This window comes from Dermacentor variabilis, chromosome 10 (assembly GCF_050947875.1).
Source record: "Dermacentor variabilis isolate Ectoservices chromosome 10, ASM5094787v1, whole genome shotgun sequence".
NCBI lineage: Eukaryota > Metazoa > Arthropoda > Arachnida > Ixodida > Ixodidae > Dermacentor > Dermacentor variabilis.
Genome location: NC_134577.1, coordinates 60,009,958 through 60,034,559, shown reverse-complemented (window position 1 = coordinate 60,034,559; position 24,602 = coordinate 60,009,958). Strand labels below are relative to the sequence as shown.

The 24,602-nt window shown below is 45.5% G+C and overlaps 1 protein-coding gene across 1 annotated transcript; it reads right to left on the bottom strand.

Moving 5' to 3' along the window:
- Positions 1 to 898: 898 nt before the first annotated feature.
- Positions 899 to 23,976, bottom strand: LOC142559262 (uncharacterized). Its single transcript, XM_075670887.1, has 8 exons — positions 23,846 to 23,976; positions 18,815 to 18,885; positions 15,642 to 15,768; positions 12,635 to 12,711; positions 6,857 to 6,983; positions 3,945 to 4,018; positions 2,212 to 2,353; positions 899 to 1,067 (listed from the first exon to the last, which is right to left on the bottom strand). Exons 1-8 carry the CDS (start codon positions 23,965 to 23,967, stop codon positions 899 to 901), a joined length of 909 nt encoding a protein of 302 aa, XP_075527002.1. The 5' UTR covers positions 23,968 to 23,976.
- Between the last annotated feature and the right edge of the window lie 626 nt (positions 23,977 to 24,602).

The window sequence follows — 24,602 nt, the reverse complement described above, 5'->3', positions numbered from 1 at the left end:
CGCGGACGGATGCTTATGTTAAGAGACAGCGCCTCGGCATCTTAGCAGCAAAATGCGCATTAGTCACCTTAATGCGAAAATGAATGGCCGGATACCCGGTGGCTACTAATGGCCAGCATATCATGCACAAGAGAACCAATCAATGTTTGGAAACCATCGTTGACCGTGACCTCTTGTGGACACCACCATGATACCTAAGTGACCGTTTAAAAGCAATGGATGGAAAACATGGAGACCATCGATGTGTTCTGTGCTTCAACTGTACAATGCGCTCTTCATGGATTTCTAGCGTTGCAGCACTCCACTGTTGTTAAGCAACAGGAAAACAAATTTCAGAGTGCTTGGGAGCATGCAAGTTCCTTCATTGATTCATTTGTTCGAATCAAGTAACATAAAGCATATAAAGGAACATAGGACGAGGAGGAAAGAAGATTGCCTCGGGCTCCTCCGCGTCCACTTTCGGTAATATTTGAGACTATAAGGTGGCACTGCTGGGAAGTACTAGGTAACAACAAGAAGCGCAGCACAGTTTAATTCATCATGCAGTTAAACAGTTCAATCAACAATAAGCAGCCCCTAGATAAAAAAAAGGTTTCTTCTAATGGCAAACCTGAAGGAGCCTTGCTGCTGTTCTTTAGCGACGTCGACACGATAGCAAACTGGGAATCCCTGCTTACTGTCTTAATTACTGGCTTACTAGTACTTTTCTCAGCAGGAGTACAGTACCGTACAGACGCGAGTAGCGTTATCGCCGCAGCGATTCACCCAACAGATCATCTCAACCGTGAGCCTAAGTTCACGAGGCAACAGTTACATTTCTTATATTAGAAGCTATGCAGAATGTAGATCACAGATTGAAAGGTGCAGAACCGCGAACCCGTGAGCCAGCGGCGATGCTCTAGAAATGTGTCGTATACGACTGCAGACAGATTGCTGAGTGAAGTGCAAGGCGAGGCGTTGTATACCAGCGGCTGAAAGTCTTCCCACACCTACCGTAGACTGTAGCTGTTCCACTATCCTGGTAGTATTGCGTACTCCATGGCTCAGCGCCGGTGGCCTCAGGAATTCTAAAATGCAAGAAAGATACGCACATGAACAGTGCGGCCTGCGATGGTAAAGAAAGGTAGCTGAAGATTTTAGCGGAAGCCAACGTTTCGACAAGGGGACGGAATTCATGAGGATAAGTGCCCTTTCAGAGGGAGACGTTTGCTTGCACAACGCTTAAGGCGCACATACGTGTTGCTCGGAGCAGATACACGCGCGCCCGGTGTATGTATGCTTTACCGTCTGTTGCTCTTTTGAAATATCTGTGCTAAGCTTTAGGTGAACATTGTTTGCTATTGTGTGGGTTATGGGCTATTTGTATACCTATATTTATTGCTATTGTTGTTCACATGGCTAATGGAATTTTGTGGTCCTGCTCAACTCTTCTGGTTTATATTGTAAATCATGTCAGCTTTGCCGGCCTCTAGACTGGCTTATGTCGTTATGAGATTAGAACTTCGTCGGCGAATGAATAATGAGAACCCATCAAGGCAAAGGAACAATGGTCTTTATTATCTTCCGTGTGAATTCCGTTGAAATATATTGCATTTGATTGACGCAGTTAAATTCCAAGAATTGCCTGAATGAAAATTTTGGTTTTGATTTCCAACTTGAAAAAATTCTGAAATCACCAATCCTAAAATAGACGCGTAAAATAGTTGGCATTTATTCGAGCATTTCCAAAGTATCTACTCATAAAATAGTTTATTTCTGAGTGCTGTGTAATGCATCAATTTTGGGCACTTTAGATGTGATATTAGGGCAGCTTAAATCATCATTACCTGTTTTAAATCTGAATTATGTTGTAATTTCCATACTTGAGTTACAATTTTCTTAACAAATCGAAAATTAAATTCCTTTAATTTCAGTATTATTATATTTTTTTAATACGACACAAGGTTTACCAATGTTGTTGCGGTGGTTGCGGAGCAAGACGATTCATTCTCTCACATTTACGCCCTAGGTAGCAGATCCCCAGATAAAGCTTGCTGTTAAAGCCACTGCCATATTGTGAAAAGAAGAGCTGATACTTGGAGCTTCAGGCATCAGAACTTCAATACATCGAACAAGTTTGTCAATTCAAGCATAACTGCGCCATATACGGCGTTACATGACGTCTAAATTAGTTGCTCTATTGAAAGGAATTCCTGCAGAAGTTTGGCTCACCCAGCATCATTTCCCAGAATGCCCGATGCTTCCTCCGTGCCCGCATGACTTGTACTGGTCACTGCGTATTTGCCGCCGCCGCTGCTGCTGTAGACTGGAAGTGTGAAACTGCTGCTTCCGGTTTCTTTGTTGTGTGTATACCCTGAAATCAGAGGTGTTGGGTCCACACTGTGTCACATTCCCTGCTAGGAACGCGAGGGGACCAATAAGTTTTCCTAAGTGTCTTGATGCTAATAAATCCTAACAGCAGTGCTTCCCTCTGGAATGCTTCTCTAAATGCAAGCAAGAAAAGCTGGAAGGCCCAACGTGGTGCTACAAAAAAGACAAGTATACGCATTGGGAGTTATTCATTGTTCTATTCCTTGGCCTTTGATGCCTAGAAAAGAGCATGGTTGATCTTACAAAGCCTGATTTTGGTTTGCTTGCTTCTGGTGTTTGGATAATGCATTATCTCTGCGATTGGCTACGAGGCGTTAGCCATCGCTTTGGCTTATCACACGATAAGATTGAACGTGCATGTATAGACCAATGGCTACATACTAGTGCTCTGCTGTTATTGAAAAATTTAACCACAAGAAAACCACATAGTTCTATAGTAATTTATTGCACTCGTATTGGCTGCTTATATTTAGTTTATCTCACGAAATGGGAAAGCTTTTTTTTTGTAAGATCAACGGTTTTGGCTTTGGCGAACCCGAACATAAGCTCTCCTTTTGCCTTTGTGTTTATCTCGAAAAGCAAGGAAAGGTTCATGGAAGAGAAAATTGTCATCCGCCAGGCCAAGAAAGATTTGTCATCATCCGACATGCTGTTAAATAGACAAATTTTTTTTGTAAACTGCAAAGCTTTCATTCTCGGAAACCCACACAGTTTTCCCGTAAATCTATGGTGTACGCGTGTGCGCAACAATTCATTCCTTCAAGAAATTGAGCTTAGCTTCGGGCACGTGGTCATATCGAGGACGGATCCTGCGTAGCCTCAGGTTTTTAATGCCTTTTTTTAACTGTAGAAGAAATTGTCGAAGTTGTTTTCCAATAACGCACAGTTGTCTTCGTCTGCGTTTGGCATTTCTACATTCCGTTCAATTATTACGACTATATTGTAGGATTTTTTTTTTCGACAAATCTAAGGTAACAACTAGATGCGCAGCCGAGTTGAATTCATCAAGCGATTATGCACTTTAATAGGGAGCTCCAAAAACAAGCATTGCTACTAATGCAAGGCTTGAGGAGCGTTACCACTGATTTCATTCGTCGCGACGTGAACATGATATGTTGAACAGCAAACCGGGACAACCTGTCTCCTAGTTGCGACAAATCTATCTGACATGGCCAGGTAGCGCCTCATAGCGCATGTAGCATTCCGCCTCTTTAATTGGGAACGGTAAACATTATAAATGCCCATATAGCTACCATAAGTCTGGTACATGGGCATAAGGAATTGCTCAAGTATAATCTACAAACTATCCTAGCGATTAGAGCAGAATCGCACACGTGCGTGCAGCTTGATCAACGCAGCGAATAGTCTGATCTTGTCACAGGGGAGCCTAATTTCGTGGAACGACAGTTCAATTTAGAATATTCTGCTCAGATTTACATGCGCAGAACCGTGCATCTGAGAGCAAGCAGGGATGCTGTTTAAATGTATCGTGTGCGATACCAGACATCATCTTCCTGAATCACCAGCAAGACGAGGCATGGTAGACCAACGTCTAAAAACCTTCTCACACGTACCCTGTATGGTGGATGTGCCTGCAGTCGGGTAGTACTGCATGTTGCTTTGGTGAACACGCGTGGTCTGAGGATTTCTAGAACAGAAAACAAACGAAAAGTAAGGCCTGAGGTGATTAACAGTGGCGTAACGAAGGTTGTTTCCGAGGCCAACATTTTGGCAAGTTGAAGCAACTCATGAGGACAAGTCCCCTTCTTGAAACGTTCGCGCCCTGCAACCATAAGCTACACAGATACATTGATCCGATGCAATATACTGCCAGCTACGAGATCAATTTGAACAAAAAAGTTATTTGGCAAGACAAAGGGCCATCTATACCAAGGTATAGGTTCAATAAGCAAAGTCAGTATCATGCTATTACAGACACTGCATATTTGAATAACGACTTGGTCATTAATGGAACACTTAATGTTACATTTGTGCGAAAACGCGCCTAATAACTAACTAAATGACCACAAATACTGGCTGGTCACATCGATGCCTTTATGAGAAGAACTTGCGAACAAGGCTACAGGTGCTTGTCCCAAATTGAACGTCCCTTGACGCCACTCCTTATTACACGTGATTTCCGAAGCACTGATCAGGCCACCTACAACAATACATGAGCGGGAAGGCAGTGTGTAACAATGATTTCTCTGTTCGCCGCCTCCTACTTGCAGATGTTCACGGGACTTCCAGAAGTCTGCCTGGGCTACACATGTGTCGTCATACTTAGGACATAAGGGTGATGATTACGAGCAGGCCTCGATAGTCCCTATCAAATTTTCTCGCATTATTACCTAGAAGGACATCTGGCGACACCATGTATGCGAGTTTTCTGTCGGACATCGTGATGCCTATGGGATGTCGGGATATTATAGAGGTCCACGGCGTTATCTAGAACGTTGCATAACCTGAAACATATTTATGGCTGCCTTGATATAGATTTCTTCAAACGAAACATTCCTAAAATGTTTTTATTCACCGGCAGTATATCTTTCAATAAACTTTTCTCACCTACAGCACATAGCATACGCTGACAAACTGTTGCAATGCTTACGGAGATCTGTGTTCTCCAACTTGAGCGCCCAGTTGATACTCTGTGGTTTCGCATATTTGGACATAACAGCCCATGTCCTCCTGATTGAGTAATATTTTTGCGTATGTAGCAATAAGAAAAAGCAGCTCGTCACGTACTGATTTAGGAAAAGATTTTAACCTTTATTTTGCTTCGCTTGCCAGGCGCGCATTGAAACTGTCCTGGCTCTGCGAGAACGATGCCGATGCAAAGTGACCCTAACGCGCATTACAATGCATTCAACAAAACAGTGCAGTGCCAGTGTCTCTTCTACGTAATATAGTCGGAACCTGCAAAGCTTGTGTTTTGCAAGATCTAGCTCTTTCTTAAGCGCATACTTTGATTTGTCTTCGGGTAAAAAAGTCAATATACAGAACTTGTGGTTGTGCCAAGGGTCGCCTAAGCAGGCGCTCTTATGAACACACTGAATACACTTGGGTGCGGGCCCGTGGGTATACACTGAGTTATGTATATCCAAGAGTCGTCTTAATTCAAGTGCCTTTTCTGCGAGTTCACAACACCCTTTGAATAGGGTAAGAGAACGGACGCAATGTGCACACAATGATGTTAAAAAAAGGGAAGCCAGCTAATACTCCACGCAAGCAGGAAGTAGCCCAGAACCTAACATAAACCATTGATTGGTCCCCTGAAACTGTCGAGACATTGTGGAATATGTTCGGCCTATGAACTCAAAGCTCGCCCAACAAAACAGTGCCGCCTGTCATTTAGCGATTGTTCATGGCGGACACGCGCACACAAATCTAACTATCAGGGAAACGAAGAAGAGCCATTTCTCAAGCGTCCAGGCCAACCTGCCACCGCCGGTTTTGTCGCTCTAGCGCACGTTTCTTTTTTTGAGCACACGCTACATTCCCTCGGTAAACTTTGATACACTGTTTCATCTTATGAGCCTTGATTTGAATTAACATCTTGCTCCTCATTATCCATATGAATTCCATAAGCCGGAGTAAGCTAACAGGGAACGAGCCTTCAACTGTGCCGCATATTGCAGCGTGTTAACAGCATGGAACATCGGCCGAGTTGTTATGGCTTCATGATTGCGCCCTTTGCTATTCTCCTCCTTTATGACGGGAGCATGGGAATTATGGGAGGTACATGGATTTGCCTTAACTTCCCCCTTCTGGCTTGAAACGGCATAGTGACTTTGTAAACTCGTTATTTTCAAGATTTTCCTGCATAAGGAATAATTGAATAAATAATATTAAAATTGTCCGACAGCAGGATTCGAACACAGGACCTCCAAGCACATGGGTCCAATATTGAATATATTACGCCACGGACGCATGTATCGACAAGCAATGTGAAACGCCTTTATATAATTATTGCGGCCAAGCCAGTGCCTTGAGACACTTGGCGCATTTCGATTTGACCACCTCGACAAGCTCAGTCGTTTCCATTAGTACCGATTGTACGTATTTGCACCGTCTTCCTCACTTCGAAGTGCATAGATTGCTCTGATATTTACGATAATGAAGGCAGACAAAGGTTAATGAACGGCTCCACAACAACATGTGGATAATCAGAGAAATCTATGTACTTCCCATCATTCCGATGACGGCTCAACGATTGATGTGTCCGAGTACTCTGAAGTATACTGTTGGAAACCCTATGCTTTCTGCTCTTTTCCTCTCGAGTCGTTCTCTTGCAACAAGGAATATGTTAACGCCAACTCCGCCTGCCGAATGCTCAAAACATCTGATGCAGTTTCTGTTTCAGACATCAGAGCTAGCGCTCCCCTTGAACATATAGAGAGGGCAGGCACTGTTGAACTCCGGTAAGCATTCCCTGTAGTCTCCGAGTTCTTTAGCAATGAAACTTTTCTTAATGTCGCCTTACCTGGCTCCGTATTGTAAAGTTGCTGATGCCTCCACCATTCCAGCGCGGCTTGTGCTGGGCTTTTTGTGATCGATGCTGCTTGTGGGCCCCAGGTGCAGGTGACTAGGGCTACCACTGGAATAGACACCTGTATGTTATCAAAGTACATAAAAAGTGTTAATTCCCAGCTTTGCAAGGCCAATTCATAAGAAAGGTCTTTTTTTGTCGTCGAGCCAAAAGCATTCAGTGGTAGAAGAATCCTATTGCAGTGCTTGGATATGCGGTGCAATTTTCTTTATGAAACTCGGTATTGAATGCATGCAAGACTTCGTGGCCATAAGGGAGCTGACCACGCAAGATTCTGCAATGTTGGCCTCTTCGGAAGATTATTACGCTCCATTAGATACCTCGGGCAGAACAAGATATTGTTCGAAGCGAAAATGAACATGTCCGTTTCTTCAGCGCGCAAACCTTGACCCAATATATTTGCTGCATCATCAAATATTATGCGCATCAGATGCTTCACAATGTTCTTGCTCTTTTTCATCTATTACCGGCAGCAGACATAGCCCGTTGTAGACGAAGACAAAGAAAAAAATGAGAGGCTGTATTTCAGACGATGTACTACAAATTTTTCTTCGAAACCTGTGCAACCTGTGCAGAATTTGTTGACCTGCTATGATTCATACATGCGTCTGGCAACGACGTACTCGCATATCAGAAGTAGGTATCCGAATCACATTTGAGGACTCTTCTAGATAAAGTTCGTAAGAAAATACTGGCTACAAGCGATGTATTTTTATGAGCTCATTAAGAAAAAAAATTGCCCATGCTTCTGGAACCTCGCGTATATGCAAGTATGAAATGCCTTACAGAAAGGAAGACTGGTTGAAGTAATTACGACGTGTACTCACAACCATTTTAACCCTCACAACAATGCGCGGCTCGCCCGACGCTGCCGGCTTGGCCACGCAGCGTCGCGCCATCTTTTGCAGGCGGCGCAATATCCGCGCCGCGTAACCCACGGGCCTCTGCCGTTGAAAACACAGGTAACCATATCTCAACGCCAAAAATGAGTGAATTGCATGGGGTGCTGTATTTCTGTTTTCAACTTCGCTATTCGAACTGACCAAATAAACTTCAGCGTACAAGAAATTGCAGCTTGAGTGATGTTGTAAGCAGGCAAGAGTAAGAAATTGGAGTGAGTGAAAACTTTATTCAAAATGTTGGCGAATTTTTCGGAGTGGAGCTATAACCACCCCGAGCTAGGTGACGGCCCGGGGCGTTTGACACGGGTGGTATCCTCGGCATGCCGAACGCCCCAAAGTTGACCGGCGAGGCCGTGGCTGAGATGGGCGACCTCCCATAGCGCCCAGTGGTTCGAGACTGACATGTATACCCCTTTCACCTGGGACTCCTTCTGCTCGCTATCATTGGAATCAGAAGAAATATATTTTTGACTTCTTCGCGCAGTAACTAGCCTATGTATTGCGTTCCTGTACAGGGAGTTCAAAGCAGGAGACCGCATTTTCTTAATTTTGACTGGTTCCTCGGATAATCTCGTTTTGATCACCCAACGATGCCCATTTGTTCTAGTTTTGTTCTCGCCCCATTCACCTCCCATTCTCGTCTTGATTTCCTGGATAACGGCTCTGGAGTTTTGCTCAACGACTCCTGAAGGTTGCGAAAAAACGGGAGCTGCATGTATTTTGTGCGTGTGCGTGCGCTTGAGCGTTTGTGCGAGTGTCCGTGCGCGTGCGCGTGTCCGTTCGCGTGTCCGTGCGCGTGCGCGTGTCGGTGCGCGTGCGTGCGTGCGCGTGCGTGTAGAGAAATATGAAGAGAGGAAAGGATAAGACGCGAGGGGCCAAGCATCGATGCTCGGGTACGCGGTGTCGCAACACAGCAAACGCCTGGTGACGCAGACGCCCCTGCGGGGCTACGTGTTTTTCATGCTTCAAGCGGCTGTCATTCCCTACATCCCTGTGTAGGCCATCGATAGACTATACGACAACATTAAAATCTGGCAGATCCCACGCCCTGTGGGAGTCGATGTTATGCGAAGCAGTGTGCGCGTAGCCTACAAAGTTGATGAAGCGACTGTGAGAGCACGAAGATGTAGGTGGATGTTTGATGACTACATGACACGCATGTCATGAGTTTCACTCATGACATCACCAATCAATTACAGGAGAACTGTTAAGCGCTAGTTCCCCAAGGATCATAACCGCATGGAAACACAAAATCCCGAAGACCCGCCGCGGAGGTTAAGCAGGCGTTAAGGACTCCATACGTGGGCCGATCCCGAAGATAGCGCAATGCCGGGTCAACCCGCTGCAGCGGCGCAGTTCGCCATTAAGGGGCCCACATACACAGCCTCCTTGGTCATCCCTCTTCACAGATTGGAAGAGCACCGAGTTTTTATGTTCATCATACACTCTTATACTATGCCAATTTTGGTACATACCAAGACGCAGGCGGCTGTTTCATGACGTACATGACACGAAAATTATTAATTTCCTGTCATGACCTGTCATTTCTGTTCGTGATAGAGTCTTGACATACTATGCCAATGGTTGTAGATACCAAGTGAACGAAACTACCATTAGAGCACCAAGATGTAGGAGGCTGTTTCATGACCTACATGACATTCGTGTCATGATATACGAATTATGCCCTATCATTGATGTTGTTCATGCGTTCTAGTGATATTATGCCAATGTTTGTGCCTACCAAGTTAACGAAACGTCCATGAGAGCACTAAGACGTAGGCGGTTGTGTGATGACTTACGTTAGACGCGTGCCATGATATTCATGTCACGATCGATTATTTATGTTCGTCATATACTCTTTCATACAATGCGTATTTTTAGTTAACGAAACGACCGTAAGACCTTCAAGGCGTTTGATAGCTAGCCACACACACACACACGCACACGCACACGCACACGCACACGCACACGCACACACACACGCACACACACACGCACACGCGCACGCACACGCGCACGCACACGCGCACGCACACGCACACGCACACGCACACGGACACGCACACGGACACGCACACGGACACGCACACGGACACGCACACGGACACGCACACGCGCACGCGCACGCACACGCGCACGCACACGCACACACATAGATAGAGTAGCAAAGTTTGACCGAAAGATGCTTTGCATTTAAAAGATTCGTCAATGCGCATATGTAAGAGTTGTGTTGCAGTCCTCATGTCAGCTTGGAAAGCAATGAAGAAGTGATAATTTTTGAGGCAACGACACCTTACTGTGCAACAGAGAGCATAAATGTACAGAGAGCAAACGTTCTATCTAGGGACACATCTTTCTTAACTTCCCAGAAATTACGTGAAATTAAAAAAAAGGAAAGCGCGAGGATTAGTAGCAATAATTACGGTGGAAGCTTCCTCATGACGACCAACGATGATAGGGCAGTGAGCATTAAGCCAATGTAGGGACAGACGGCGAAACTGAATACACGTTCATTTACAATGTGAAAGGGAGGGGAGAGTCTAGTAAGAACGCTAATCGCGTCTTCGAAAACCATAATGAAAATTTAAATAAACGGGGCTTGCCAACCTCCGGTACTAAAGATTTCAGTTTTAGCATCGCTGAATTTTAATGAACTATAGTGTTGTTGCATACGGGAATATTTAAGGCAAATTCATTGTAGAACGTTTCTACTTGTATGAGTAGCACCGTTAAAATCGCAACTAGTATCAGTCAGATCAGTGAAATCAGTGAAGGAGGTTACGCAGGTACTGGGAGAACGAAAAATGCTTGAAGTAAGTAAACAGTGCTAATCATCTTGAAAAAAGAGAACGTATTCATTTTGGGAAGCAGTGGTGTCTTCATGCCGTAGACTTTCTTGATACCAAAGCGCTACAATTTCTAGGTAGTAGTAAACTTATAAGAGGCCCCTGAGTACTGTTCTTGTTAATATGGGCATAAGGTTAGAGGTTGTTAAAGTTTCAGAAGCCTATAGTGGGGTTAGTTTGGGTAGATTCATGGTCTCAGAGCTTAAGGAACTTGCCCACAATTTTGAATGCCATTTCGCGACATTTTCATTAAAATTTCAAAGTTGTATATGCCATTGTTCCTCGGCTTGTTAGAACCCAGAGCTTCAATATAAGTTTTCTTGGGTAGCCCCAAATCATATGCCGTAATTTTCGCAGTCAGCCGTAGCGGGATACGTCGGTTGCTTGTAGCATGCTACACTTGAGCGATTCTTCCGTGTAGTACCGTTCTGCTCCTCCGGTATAGCCATCTGAAACACCGCCCTAAGTGCACACCTTACTCTGCATTCGTGTCAAAACATCATTAAACTGCAATTCTGCGATATTATTGGCCGAAATCTTAGGAATAAATTGGTCACCTGGGGCTCGTCAACGTGCGCCCAATGGACTGTACACAGGTCTTTTTGTATTTGGCCGCGATCGAAATGCAGCCGCCGCAACCACCACTTTACCCATTGACGCTGTGCTTAGTCGCGCAATGGCAAAGCCACTAAGCAACCACGGTTGGTATCTAAGCAATATCTTTGTCCACAAAGTTCAATGGGTTTCAGAGAAAAATTATGGTGCCAGCACGACGAACACAGATTCTGCTTGACAAATAAAAAAATTACTGACGATTATGTTACTTCCTAATGCGAAATTTGAGCGCAGCAAATAAGCTGTTTCACCTTTTGGATAGATTGAGGCAAAGAAATCGAGCAACACATGTATGCGCTATCACAGAATTTTTTTTTATTTTTCACACGTATTCCTTTAACAAAGACTCCACTAACAGTTCTTGACAGTCATGAAGGAAGCTTTGTGGTCGGAGAAATAGACTGATATATGTTCGACTTGGTACACCAATGCTTGATTCTCAAAGACGAGATCTATACAAGTGCCTCGCGAGGTTGTCACAGCCGTGGGGGAAGCAGAGGCTAAGCGCCGCCGCCGAGAAGACCCTGCCGTTCGCGCCGCCGAAGCGGAGGCTCATCGCCGCCGTCGAGAGCAACCAGCAGTAAGCGAGGCTGAAGCAGAAGCTCATCGCCGCCGCCGAGAAGACCCTGCAGTTCGCGCCGCCGAAGCGGAGGCTCATCGCCGCCGTCGAGAGCAACCAGCAGTAAGCGGAAGCGGAGGGGGGCGGCGTGTACACCCAGCGGCAAACGATGGGGGCAGAAGCGCGCGCAGCAAGCGGACAACACGATAAAGGGAGGAGGGAAGAGATAGCAGCGACTGACTGATGCCTTTGACTGATACTCTTTCTGCATGGCGGCGACGGTGTTCTATGCAGTCACGTTATCTTGACTCTCTAGCGGCGTCAGCGGCATCCAGCGGTATCAGTCGGTCGCTGCTAGCGCTGGGGGGATGAAAGGGGGGCGGAGCTGGTTACGAGGCCGACGACGACGACGACGCCGACGACGACGCCGACGACGACGCGAAACCCAGGAACGGACGCCAAAGAGCTGCGCTCTAAAATTGAGATCAATGGTGAAGCGCCGATTTTATTGCTACTGAATTGATGACTGCGTAAAATATACAGGCTGGGCCTCTGCCTCGATCACCTGGGAGCATGCCTTTCCACTTCACTGATGTGAGAATAAATGCATTCAAACATAGGTTCTGTATGAATTTGTACGCATCTGCACAAATTTCTTACTCCTGCGGAAACCAACTTGGCGGCTTTAGTGAAGCGCGCCTTCATGCGCAATAAATGCACCACTGCAAAGGTGGACGTAGGGCATCCCTCCTATATTTGTTGCAAAGGGGAATGGCCATCGCCTACGTACCGTCGAGGCTGTACGTCTGGTCCGCTATCGGCCTGTGCTGCGCGTTCCGCTGGCAACGCCAGGCGTCGTCAGAACAGCTGCAAATTAAAAAAAGTATTGGTATGAGATACATACAGCTGTGACAAAAAATTGAAATTATCTTTTATTGCAAGCAAGTACCGAGAAACCAAAGCTCTGTTTGGTAATCTAGCTGGTTCCAATGTTTCGGTCTCACTCAGAGCCCTTACAACGGGTCAGCCATATGCCTAGGTTATGCACAGGATCCGCATCATCGAGGCACCATAAGTAGCCAATTGATACTTTTTGGCCCCGTAATCTAGGCGTGTTCCAATTAGGCATTTGTATATGTTTGAGGAAGTTCTTGTGACTATACCCCACGTTGTTTGCGACAGAATTTTAAGAATGTTCATTGTTTTTTTGGCATTTATTTTCAAGGTGCTTAAGGACTGAGCGACTAACTGTCATATAGAGCAGAGAATTCTTGCTGCGTCGGCGGTATCCACTTTCGATTTTCTCTTCTCTTAATCTTGCCTCCCCCCCGCCCGTTTTCCCTTCCGCAAGTGAAGGGTAGCCAACCGGGCTCATTGTTGGGTAACCTCAATGCCTATATCATTTACCATACCTCTTTCTCAGGCGTTGAATAAAGGTTAACTTCGTGCCTAAAATGCTGCCTTAAAATTTAGTGCTCTCTATTCACAGGTAACTGTTACTCGTGCACCTCAATATGGGAAACCGGAACGACGCCTCTATTTCTTGAAAAAAGGAAGGAGGCGCTTCTCAAGAAATGTGGCTTAAATCAATTCTGTGCTGACGTTGACGCTTTGGTCAAGCCGATTTCAACTTGTCTTTGGAGAATGCAAGGTCACACGAGTTAAATAGAATCGGCAAGTCATGAACATCTATGGATTAAAGCATAGGTTGCGGAATAAATGAACGTGCTAAATTCATTTTTCACAACAACAATGATACAAATAAGTCGCCCACACCCTGGTAACCCAGTATTCTCGATGAATAACCTGGACGGAATATTGCCGGCAGAAATATGGTACGTTAGGTTCGATAAATAACTTTCTACTAGATTAAGCATGCTGCCTCGAATGCCCATTTCCGAGAGATGTCGCAAACTTCCTTAAGGCAAGGTGGGGCGTCAAGCGTTTTCGATATGAAGAAACAATGACAGAAATAACTGTTTTTAAGCAAAAGGTTTGCTTATGTAAGACACAATCCGCACGGGGTGGTAAGTTGTGGATCGGCTGTCTTTAAAGCATCGTTCATAAACGTCAAGTAGTTTGTCTCGTTCAAGAAAGTAATAGCCCACGATTGATCATCTTTTGTAATAGATTAAGCGAGCAGCTTCATGACGCCATAGGCCACTAACTTGCCATAGAAGATGTATCCTAGCCCTGTTTTATGATGGAGAAATAAATAGCCTCTTTCAGTGCTATGGAAATCGACATTGTTGCCCACATGGTGTTCAAAACTGGCGATAGAGCAATTTGCGTATCAGCGTGAATGTGTTTTATTATCGCGTACATAGTCTGATCAGTTCCCGGACCAAACTCCTCACGAGTTATTTAGGACGTTCCACTCTAGGTAGGGCATGAATGCTATGCTGATGTTTTTCGAGGAGTATGCTTTATCTCAAGCTGAAGAATTTCGGCTCGTTATCAATAAAGAGGCATCCACAGGAGAAAAAATTACAGCGAGAATCTCCCCAAAGGGGGCTATGAGCATTTTCATCTCGAAATATTATGTGGGTTTCCGGAAGTTCATCCATAAGGCTCTGAAACTGCTTCGCGAATTTAGTGGTAAGGAGGTATGCAAATGGAAGTGATTTTTACCAGCCTATAGAGCAGCAGTGTTCGGGCAGCAACAGCCTCAAAGGTCGTTCTGAGTTGTAATTGGTGGCAGGAAATTTACTATTATAGCGACACCACCCGAGAGACCGAGACCATCGTCGCGGTCTCTCTTAAATATGACATTCCCTAGAAAAATGTATGTGTCGATATTACGTGTTTCCTGAAAACAGAGCTTTGAAGAATTGATAAATTATGCGGTTTTATGTGCCAAAGCCACTATTTGATTATGAGGCACGCCGTAGTGGGGAACTCGGGAATAATTTAGTCTACCAGGGGCTCCTTAACGCGCACCTAAATCTGAGCACATGGGTGTTTTCACATTTCGCCCCCATCAAAATGCAGCCGTCGTGGTAGGAATTTTATCCCGCGATCTCGTGCTTAGCAGCGGAACACCATAGCGACTACCACAGCGGTTCGCAGCAATATTGCACTAAGTTTCTAAATAGGCTGTTTGACATCATATAAATTGTGTAGAAGTCTCCTTACATTCCTCTGAAATATTAGTGTGCACATATTGCAGAATACATTTATGCTGCGTGTCTAATATAAGACAGCTAACTTAGCTTACAGAGTCCTTTTGGTTCCATATGACGCAGGGTTACTATGAATTATACGGCTCGAAGGGAAACGGTGGTGCCGTTCGACTAGTAATCGTGTTCAGCGCCATTCTCGGAAGTGTTGGTTTGGAAACGCCTCGCCTTGAGTGACAGTATCTTTAAATGCAACAAACGTAGAAGTTCATGAGGTTTTCTTGGATGGCGGAGCAACGCTGGGCTGAACCCGCCGAAGGGGCTTGTTGCCCAACAGTTGCCACATTCTTCGAGGGGAAGGTTGCCTCGGCACTGTCCCTTTCTACACCGCATCAGCCTACCCTGTTGTATGGAGAAATGAGACGAGTCTTTTGCGTCCTAGCAGCGTATTCATGCGTCTTTGAAACCTCTTCCCGCTTCTTTGAAACCTCTTCACGCGTCTTTGAAACCTCTTCACGCGTGTTTGAAGAAGACGTTTTCTTTTGCTTTTACAGTAATGATCTATTTTGCTATTTTATATGTGGCATAAAATCGGGAGAGAGAGGCCGGGTCGCCGTCGCAGTTTGCCCAATGGCTAGATTGCTTTATGTCAAGAAATATTTCGATATGTTGGCTCACCTCGCGGTGTCTTTCGTAGGGGAGGATAGTTTCTCGATGTCAGCGTGGCTCGTTCTGAGCCAGGCGTGATCGGCACTAGCGATGGACACAACAGGTGCGTAGTTGGTGCTTCCGCTGTCAGTGGCATCTGCACCGGCCGTAAAAACAGCAGAGGTGTTTACTCGTCGCTGTGCTGAGGTTATTCAAAGAGCATGAAAAATAAATGGTGGCATGCAAAATGTTTCAGTTGGGCTTTAGGGATAGGGAAGGCTGGCTGCTGTGTTGGCGTGTGCAGTGCGCTTTTTCTTTCCGGAATTCTGGAATTCAGAGCTCAGAGCACGAAAAAGATTCACATTGACGTAAGAGACAATCACGTTGAAATTAATGGAATGTGGATTTTTCTAAAAATAAATACGCTGAAAACAATACAACAGGTTAGAACACGCCCATTTTCTAAGCGAAAGACTATAGGTCGTATTCCTTTAGTGCGCTACAAAGGTCAAACCTATGTTTCCAATTTCAAGCAAGCTGTGTGCTCCATGCTTCATTAAGGTCGCAAAAAAACGCATGTTAAATTCAATGAACAGGCTTTGGCACACGTTAAACTTGCTTTTACCAAGAAGGACGCGTTCTAGTTATTGCAAAGCTGCTTAGTTAGCAGCGCCCACAAGGAAACTTCAGCGCGGAGGCTTCTGTGTAAGTACGTGGGAGCAGTGATATTGTTTTTCTCGGTCACGCTTGCACCAGATTTGATGCAGGCTATCGAATGTGAAAAAAAAATGATGAAATCTTGTAACTGCCATAAACTAACCTATTGTTGAGATGGTGAGTGTCTTTATAAAAAGTATTGAATGCGCCAAAATTTGTAAAAAAGGAATATCAAACTTGCAACTGTGTAATTGAGCAATAAAAACGATATCATAATTCTGGAATGTACATTGACTAATACCAGTAAATTGAGGAAAATGATACGCAGCGGTCTGAACTTTACTACAATGTTGTAGCTAGGATTTCTGAAAAACGCCCGGAAACATTTGTCATTTCTGTAAATTGTAAATTCATAAATCAAACTCGGCCACTTTAGATATTGTACATCATGCGGTTCACAAGACTGCCATACTTGATTTAGAATTAGAGTGACTAAATTGCATAGGTTGTGTTTCAAAATTCGCGGAACTTGCCAATTTCCGGTAATTTTGGCATACCGTCCAGGCCCTAAATGTGTAATTCCCTGACTGCAGTCACTAGAACATTCTCAAATGCAGCGAACATCGTTCATGTCAGTCTAAGAGCGGTTACTCAAAGCATTTTGGCATTTCACATGTTGAGCATGAAAATCTGAAATGTCCCCCGAGCCGGAGCTTTCTATTAAAAAGAAAATTGTTTCGAAAGCTTGTGTGGGGCAGCGAAAGGATGACTGCCGAATGATGTCACCAACCCGCGTGTTGACACTTTCATTACTATTGTACCCCGATATCCACTAACTTGTATATGTCAGCGGGTTGTGTGCAAAAGTGAACCTACAGGTTCTGCATATCACCAATTCATTGTTAGCAGAAGACAGCCTGATCGGGTCCTGGACGAAGTAAAAGTACACAGAACCAGCGTAAAAACTCCATTCAAGCTTGAATAGCCAGGAAAATAAAGTCATGATGAGATAAATGCAAGCTTAAACCAACAGTGAATTATTCTTCAAGAGCCTGGCTATCCCATGCATATATTTACCTACGTCTGTAGCTGTAGTTCCTAAGAATGCATTTACAGTTAGCAGCGCATGTTTATCAACTAATTATAAGCAAAAATGGCTGTGATCCACTGCACGCCTTCGAGACCTTTCACACTGATTAAAATAGGCCACCCAATGCGCATATGATAGGGCCGTGTTGCGGACATCTGATAAGATGGGAAAGATTTGCAGAATTACAAGTTGACAGGGCAGTATGGTTGGATAAAGTAACAGCAGCAATCTCTCCACACTCCGGTAAACATAATGACCGTGTGTTTTCCAGAATACTAATAAGGTGTGGCTGGTTTTTCGTAAGGTAGACAGCTGTCTTAAAGGTCCTCTCACCAGGTTTCGCTGTTGTAGATACAAAAGCACGGCTCGTAAATTTAGCGGTGGCTACCGCGTGTGAAACGTAGAAGTGGCTGCGTTGCAGGAAACATTTGCAATTTTGAACAGTAGGCCATGTGCCCTTCATCTGGAAGGTGCTGAGCACGAGGTCGCGGGATCAAATCCCGGCCACGGCGGCCGCATCCCGATGGGGGCGAAATGCGAAAACACCCGTGTACTTAGATTTAGATTCACGTTAAAGAACCCCAGTTGGTCAAAATTTCCGGAGTCCTCCACTACGGCGTGCCTCATAATCAGAAAGTGGTTTTGGCACGTGAAACCCCATAATTTTTTTTTCATCTTTTTCATCTACTGCACGGGAATTTGGTTCATCATCCAATGACTGAATGCCCACAAACAGATGGGCCGTACGACAAAAACTTATCGGAATAAATAATAGAGCAGGGGCTCGTCACGTTAACATGACATAGGCCCTTTGCGGAGAAGGCAGGGAAGCAACGCTGCTTGAGGACGCCATTCGAGGCAGAGAGGGAGACTCTAGAAGTAGTAACACTAGCCTGCTGACGGCACAGTAGCACGACAGCTCGATGCCATCTACCCTCTCCCATAACGAATGCACTTGAATAATTGCATCACCAAAACACTCCCTTGACGGTGCATTGGGAATTTCCAGCGTATAATTTAAATTTGAAATGGCGCCCGGTAAGAGGCCCTTCAATCACAAGATCCTCTAGCAAGCATTTAGCGTGAAGAATAAAACAAGCGGTTGGCTTGCCACGCATTGGTAAGCTCGTTACTCTGATCCCATTTCAACACGACATCCAAGACATATCGAGAAGTGTTCATTCGTTTTACGAATGAATTCACTGCGTTGAAAATGAATTCTTTCGAAACTTGAGGCACGTGAAATATGCGTAGTGTTGTCTCTGTTAGCACTCAATTCATCTGCGTGAATATCACGATGACTGCACAAGCAGCAACCGACATGGTGACGCTAGTATGGTGTCGGTATGACCAATAAACGCACCGCCGTCATGATCGATCGAAATGCTGCCTCCTCTGGGCTTTCTTAAGCATGTCCGCGAGTGGTATCGATGGTTAAAGGCCATGCCGTACGTACCATTGACGTCAGTGGCATCGATCTGGCGGTTCAATGCCTTCAACTCGTCATCGATGTACTCGTCTATATACCTGAAATGAGACATACATATTGGCTTTGGCTCGGTGCTCCTAGTTACGGCAGAATATACCTGAAGAGTGTTTTTGCCGAACAGAATTTACAACAAGGGAAGTGCTTCTTTATTAATTAAGCTAAAACCTGTAATGTATCATTTTATCGAAAGTATAACTTGATAGCTGGCATAGGTGAACGACGCACTCTTGTATTGCATAATTTCTTAAATCGTGACATCAAGCGTCAAATATAAGAAAATAACGAATGCTGTTAGAATCAAGTTAGGAAGATGCTAAGTTGCAAGATTACGATATAATTATGTAGTGCCATCCCCTCCAAGGTGTCCATTTTAGACTACGTGCGTATAGCTCTACGACGCCATGCGAGTCAACTGGAAAGCGCTAGTCATACACATTGTGACAGGATGGCCGCACCATGAGTACCGTGCGGACATGGTGGACGAGAGCTTAAAATTATGCTTTGGGTAACGCAACGTTATGTTAGGTTTGGCTGCGTTATATTAACTCTCGTACAAGGGCCGTGCAAGTAGGCCGAATCACTCGCCCAGCCACGTCCGCAACAGCTGTGCCAGCGTGCGACCACGCATCTTAAGATTTGCAGTCGGCAACTACTCTCGCCATTTCAGGATTACGTTCGCACGCTCTGCCAACGCGGCCGTTCGCAGTCGCACCAAAATGGCGTGGCCGTCACGGCGTCTGGGTAGTGCTTTCCGATTTACCCTAACATGACCTAAAAATGAACACAGCGTTCACTTCACAGACATATGGCGTTTTTCTTCAAGCACAACTTATATTTCCTGAAAGACAAGTAACAGCAAAAAGTTCAGTAGTGTTCTCACTTGGTCACGCATCTCTTGCGTGGAGTGTGCTCACTCGACCACCAATGTAAGTTCGACGTACTGTTTTATTTATTTATATCTTTGTGTTTTACGTTTCAAAAGCCTGATCTCGCTATGACGAACACTTGGACGGATCACGGAATTTAATTTCGCTACCTGGGTTTCGCTAATGCGCACGTAAATCCAAGTTACGGAGCCGTCTTGCGTTTCACAATGACGGGTGAAATGCCACTGCGCCTGGAATATTACCCGTGATGTCGATGTTGAGCTAAGCAGCTCAGCATACGCGCCAATGGGCTACTGCTACAAGTGTGGGATGCCGCGAAAAACGCAAGCTAAATTATATATATATATATATATATATATATATATATATATATATATATATATATATATATATATATATATATATTCTTATGAATGATGTTTATATACAGGGTGCAACGAGGTCCAGGAGGAAGCCACAGGCGAAGCCCAGAGTACCCCGAGATCACGTGCGTGCACCCTACATCTTTTTCTGCTTTAGTCGCGCAGTGCTGTGACATTTTGCCCGGGGGCGGACGAAGCTCGATGAGCGAGTTAAAGGGACCTGTGATGGTACTGCTTGAGTCTGGCCACCTGAACAACTTACGATTACTTGCAGTGACTTTGGCGACGATATAGTTCACATCACTCAAGCGGCTGAGTAAAACGAATCGTCCGGTGTAAGTGGCAAGAAACTTGCGGTACCATCCCTTTTTGCGAACGGGTGTCTACAACCAAACATAATCACCGGGAGTAAAGCTGACGGGGATATGCCGCGCATCATAGCGAATCTTGATGTTGCCTTGTGAGGACAACGTCCTACGATGCGCCAGCCGACGTGCTTCCTCAGCACGACACTGAGTTTCGGCGATGGAAGGATCTCCTTGGCACGATAAAGGTAGAATAGTGTCCAGAAAGCTCTGTGGAGCGCGTGCGCACAGCGAAAAGAACGACGCATATCTCGTAACTTCGTGCTTGGCACTATTGTACGCGTACGTGACAAAAGGTAAGACGCCGTCCCAGTTCTTGTGGTCTGCAGCGACATACATTGATAACATGTTGGTAAAGGTTCAATTCGACCGCTCCGTGAGGCCACTTGTTTGCGGGTGGTAAGGAGTGGAATGACGATATGCAGAACATCAAAGCCGCAAAAGTTCTTCAAAGACGTCGGTGGTGAATTGCCTTCCACTGTCACTGATGACAACCCGCGGAGAGCCGTGACGGAGTGTGACGTAATGCAACAAAAAATGAAGAGCCATCTGCTGCAGTGGCAGATGGAAGTGCCGCCGTTTCCGTGTAGCGAGTAAGGTAATCTACGCATACTCTAATCCAGCGGTAGCCAAATGACGTCTTTGAGAGCGGGCCAAGCAAGTCGATGCCGACTTTTATAAAGAGTAACGTCGGTGACCTAACTGGTTACAAATAGCCTATTGGAGCCGTCGTCGTTTGCTTGTGGCGCTGGCAAACGTTACAGCGGGCGACATACTGTTTCGTTGTTTTCCAGAGATTGGGCCAGAAAAATCTGTCGAAGTCGGTGTAGTGTGCGTGCAAAGCCAAGGTCCCTGGACATGATATCGTCACGCATGGAAGGAAGGACGGCGGGGCGCAGGTTTTCAGGCACAACTAAAAGCAATGGAGCACCATCAGCCAAGTAATTATTTTCGCATACCATTACGAAAGGTACACGGTGTTGTTCCTGCTGGCTGATGTGTAGCAGCCTGTAGGGGTCTCAAGGTAGGGTCGCAACATTGCTCCTTCTCGAAGGTACTCAGGTCTGGAAAGTCGGAAGAGATGGAAACTAGGTAGTCAACGAAGTCATCATCCTCAGCTTTAGTTTGCGCCAAAGGGAGACGGGATAGGCAGTCAGCATGCGTGGGACAGCGTCCGCTCTTGTAGTTAACGGTAAAGCTGTACTCTTGAACGCGCAAAGCCCAGCGGGCCAACCGGCCTTACGGGTCACGCAGCCCAACGAGCCAGCAGAGTGAATGATGGTGAGTCACTATCGTGAATGCGCGGCCATGTAGATACGGACGGAACTTCTGAATGGCGAAGACAACTGCTAGACACTCGAGTTCAGTAATGGTGTAGTTTGTCTCCGCTTTTGTTAGTGCCCGACTAGCGTAGGCAATCAAATGCTCACGGCCACCGCAGAGCTGAACAAGCACAGCGCCAACACCCACACCGCTGGCGTCAGTATGCAGCTAAGTTGACACCTCCGCATCAAAATGCCGCAGAACCGGTCCAGAAGTCAACAAAAATTTCAGCTGTTGAAACACCGACTCACACTTAGCACTCCACAAGTATGGAGGGTCTTTGCGAAGGAGTGACGTGAGAGGAGAGGGAAGCTGTGCGAAATTCTTGATAAAGCGCCGGAAATATAAGCAAAGGACCAAAAATTTTCGCAGATCGTTCACCGTGTATGGCTGTTGGAAGTCGCGAATCGCTGCTATCTTTTCAGGGTCTGGTCGTATGCCGTCTTTGTCGACCAGAAAGCCTAGTACGATGGCTTGACACTCACCGAAATGACATTTCTTCGTATTTAAAATAAGGTCACATTGCGGGTTACAGTCAAGAACGACCCACAGGCGCTGATTGTTCTCGTGAAATGTCCGACCGTAGATCCTGACGTCGTCTAAATAGCACATGCAAATTTTTCTTTTGAGTCCGTGGAGCACGGTATTCATAAATCGCTTGAATGTCGCTGGAGTTTTGCATAAGCCAAAGGGCATAATGTTGAACTCAGAGACGTTCAGGTGTCACGAAGGCTGTCTTCTTGTCTGAAGGGTGCATGGGAATTTGCCAATATCCTGAACGCAAATCAACAGAAGAGAAGTACGGCGTGGAGTGGAGGCAGTCGACGGCGTCGTCTATTCGTGGTAGGGGGTACACGTCTTTTTTGTGATGGTGTTTAGGCGGCGATAGTCCGCACAGAATATCCATGAGTTGTCTTTCTTTCTTGACTAGGATCACAGGAGCAGCCCAAGGGCTACATGATTCCTGGATCATTCCTTTCTGTAGCATTTCTTCGACCTGCTCGGCAATGACTTTTCTCTCCGAAGGTGGACTTTTCTCTCTGAAGGCGAAACGCGATAGGGCTTCTCACGAATTCGCGTCGCTTATCCTGTAGGCAAGCGGTGTTGCATACGAGACGCCGGTGGTGTATGGGATGCTCGTTGGCCTTGAGCAAAATCAAACACTGTGGCGTAGCGAGCGAGCGCTCCTTCAAGCAGACACTGCTCACTAGAAGACAGCGACTTGTTAGTCATGCGCTTAAAGCCAGCAGAATTATCAGGGTTGGAATCGGGGTGGGATTTCTTTTCGGCAGTTTACATTTCAACCAGTCCGACGCTGACAATGGCTTGTTTGGCAAAACTTGCCATTTTAAGTCCTAGCGGCAATGTTATGGATTCGGTTGAAACGTTCACAGTCCACAAACGAGCACAACCATCAATGGTGGCAACGAGGCCGCGAGGGACTATCACATTTTTCTTAGGCGTATTGTTATAATCGGGCTCGGCTAAACCACAACAACAACCTGTACGAGGCTGAGAAGTATTGACAGGTACAAACATTGTCGTCTGAGGGGGCAAAAACGCATCTTGCAACACGGAGAGAACGTCGGCGGCATCACTGGTGTTATCTGTCATTGAAGTTCGCACGTCGCGGCGAAGAGAAATCGAGCTACTTCCACAATCCAAAGTCTCGCGCCCCTCACGCAAGAAATCAATTCCTAAAATTATGTCACGGATTGTACGTGCAAGCACAGTAAATTCACTTCGAAATGTCTGTGCCCCTATCGTAACTCAAACAGAACGGACCTCAAGTGGGCGTCATATTATATATATATATATATATATATATATATATATATATATATATATATATATATATATATATATATATATATACTGTGATCGAAAAACACGACACACTTTGTCGTGGTCATAAACAGCCGCAGCCACGCTGAACATAAGTCGTACTCGAAAACGCCTACTTCAATGTGGAAATAAATGTATAACTGTTAAAGCCTGTATCAGAGGTAGTTTCTGTGGCTGACAGTATCCAAATAAACTTTCACAAGCGGGAATACTCACGCAGGGTAATCGTAGCCAGTGCCTGAGGCTCCTTCGCCGCCTTCGCAGCTTGTACCCAGGATTGCTTCTTCGATGAAGGCAAACGCGGGAGGCGTGTGTCCGCCGCTTCTTTGTTCAGTCATGCCTGGTGACGGCGCTCCGGAGCACTAGCGTCTTTCTGAGACAGAACGTTGCTGAATGATCACGCATGCGCAGTCTGTGCCAAGGATGAAAGAATCAGTAAAACGTCGGGCATTTGGGCAACTCGAATGCAATCGTAAAACCCATCTGGAAAAAAGAGACGATAGAGTGCGCCACTAAGCGTCGACGATGAAGCGCTAATATTCGAACACTAAAAGAGGCGCCCCAGTTACCCGTGCTGAATTGACAGCGAATCATCAAAGCAAATTTCCCTAAAGCCCTCGCCCAGCCAAAAACTGTAGGCGCTAACGTGTGCTTATTACTGTTTCTTTCTTTCAGAAGTGCTAAGGCTTCCCCGGGAGATATTGGCAGTCGTGGCGCAAGTAATGGATACATAGAATGAGTCAAAGCCAACACGACGTTTCTATAAAGTCTTTTCCCCTATATTTTAGGCCAAATTACGCCGGTAAACGTGAAGACAACATATGGGAAGTCAACGTTGGCTTTATCATTGGTTTTGTAGCTACTCGAGCGGCGATTTACTTTAGACATCTAAGGCACGTATAAGCGACCTCAGTGCTCTCTGTTAGCACACGATCGCTCCTGCTCGCTTCAGTGTGTTTTGGTTTGTACATAC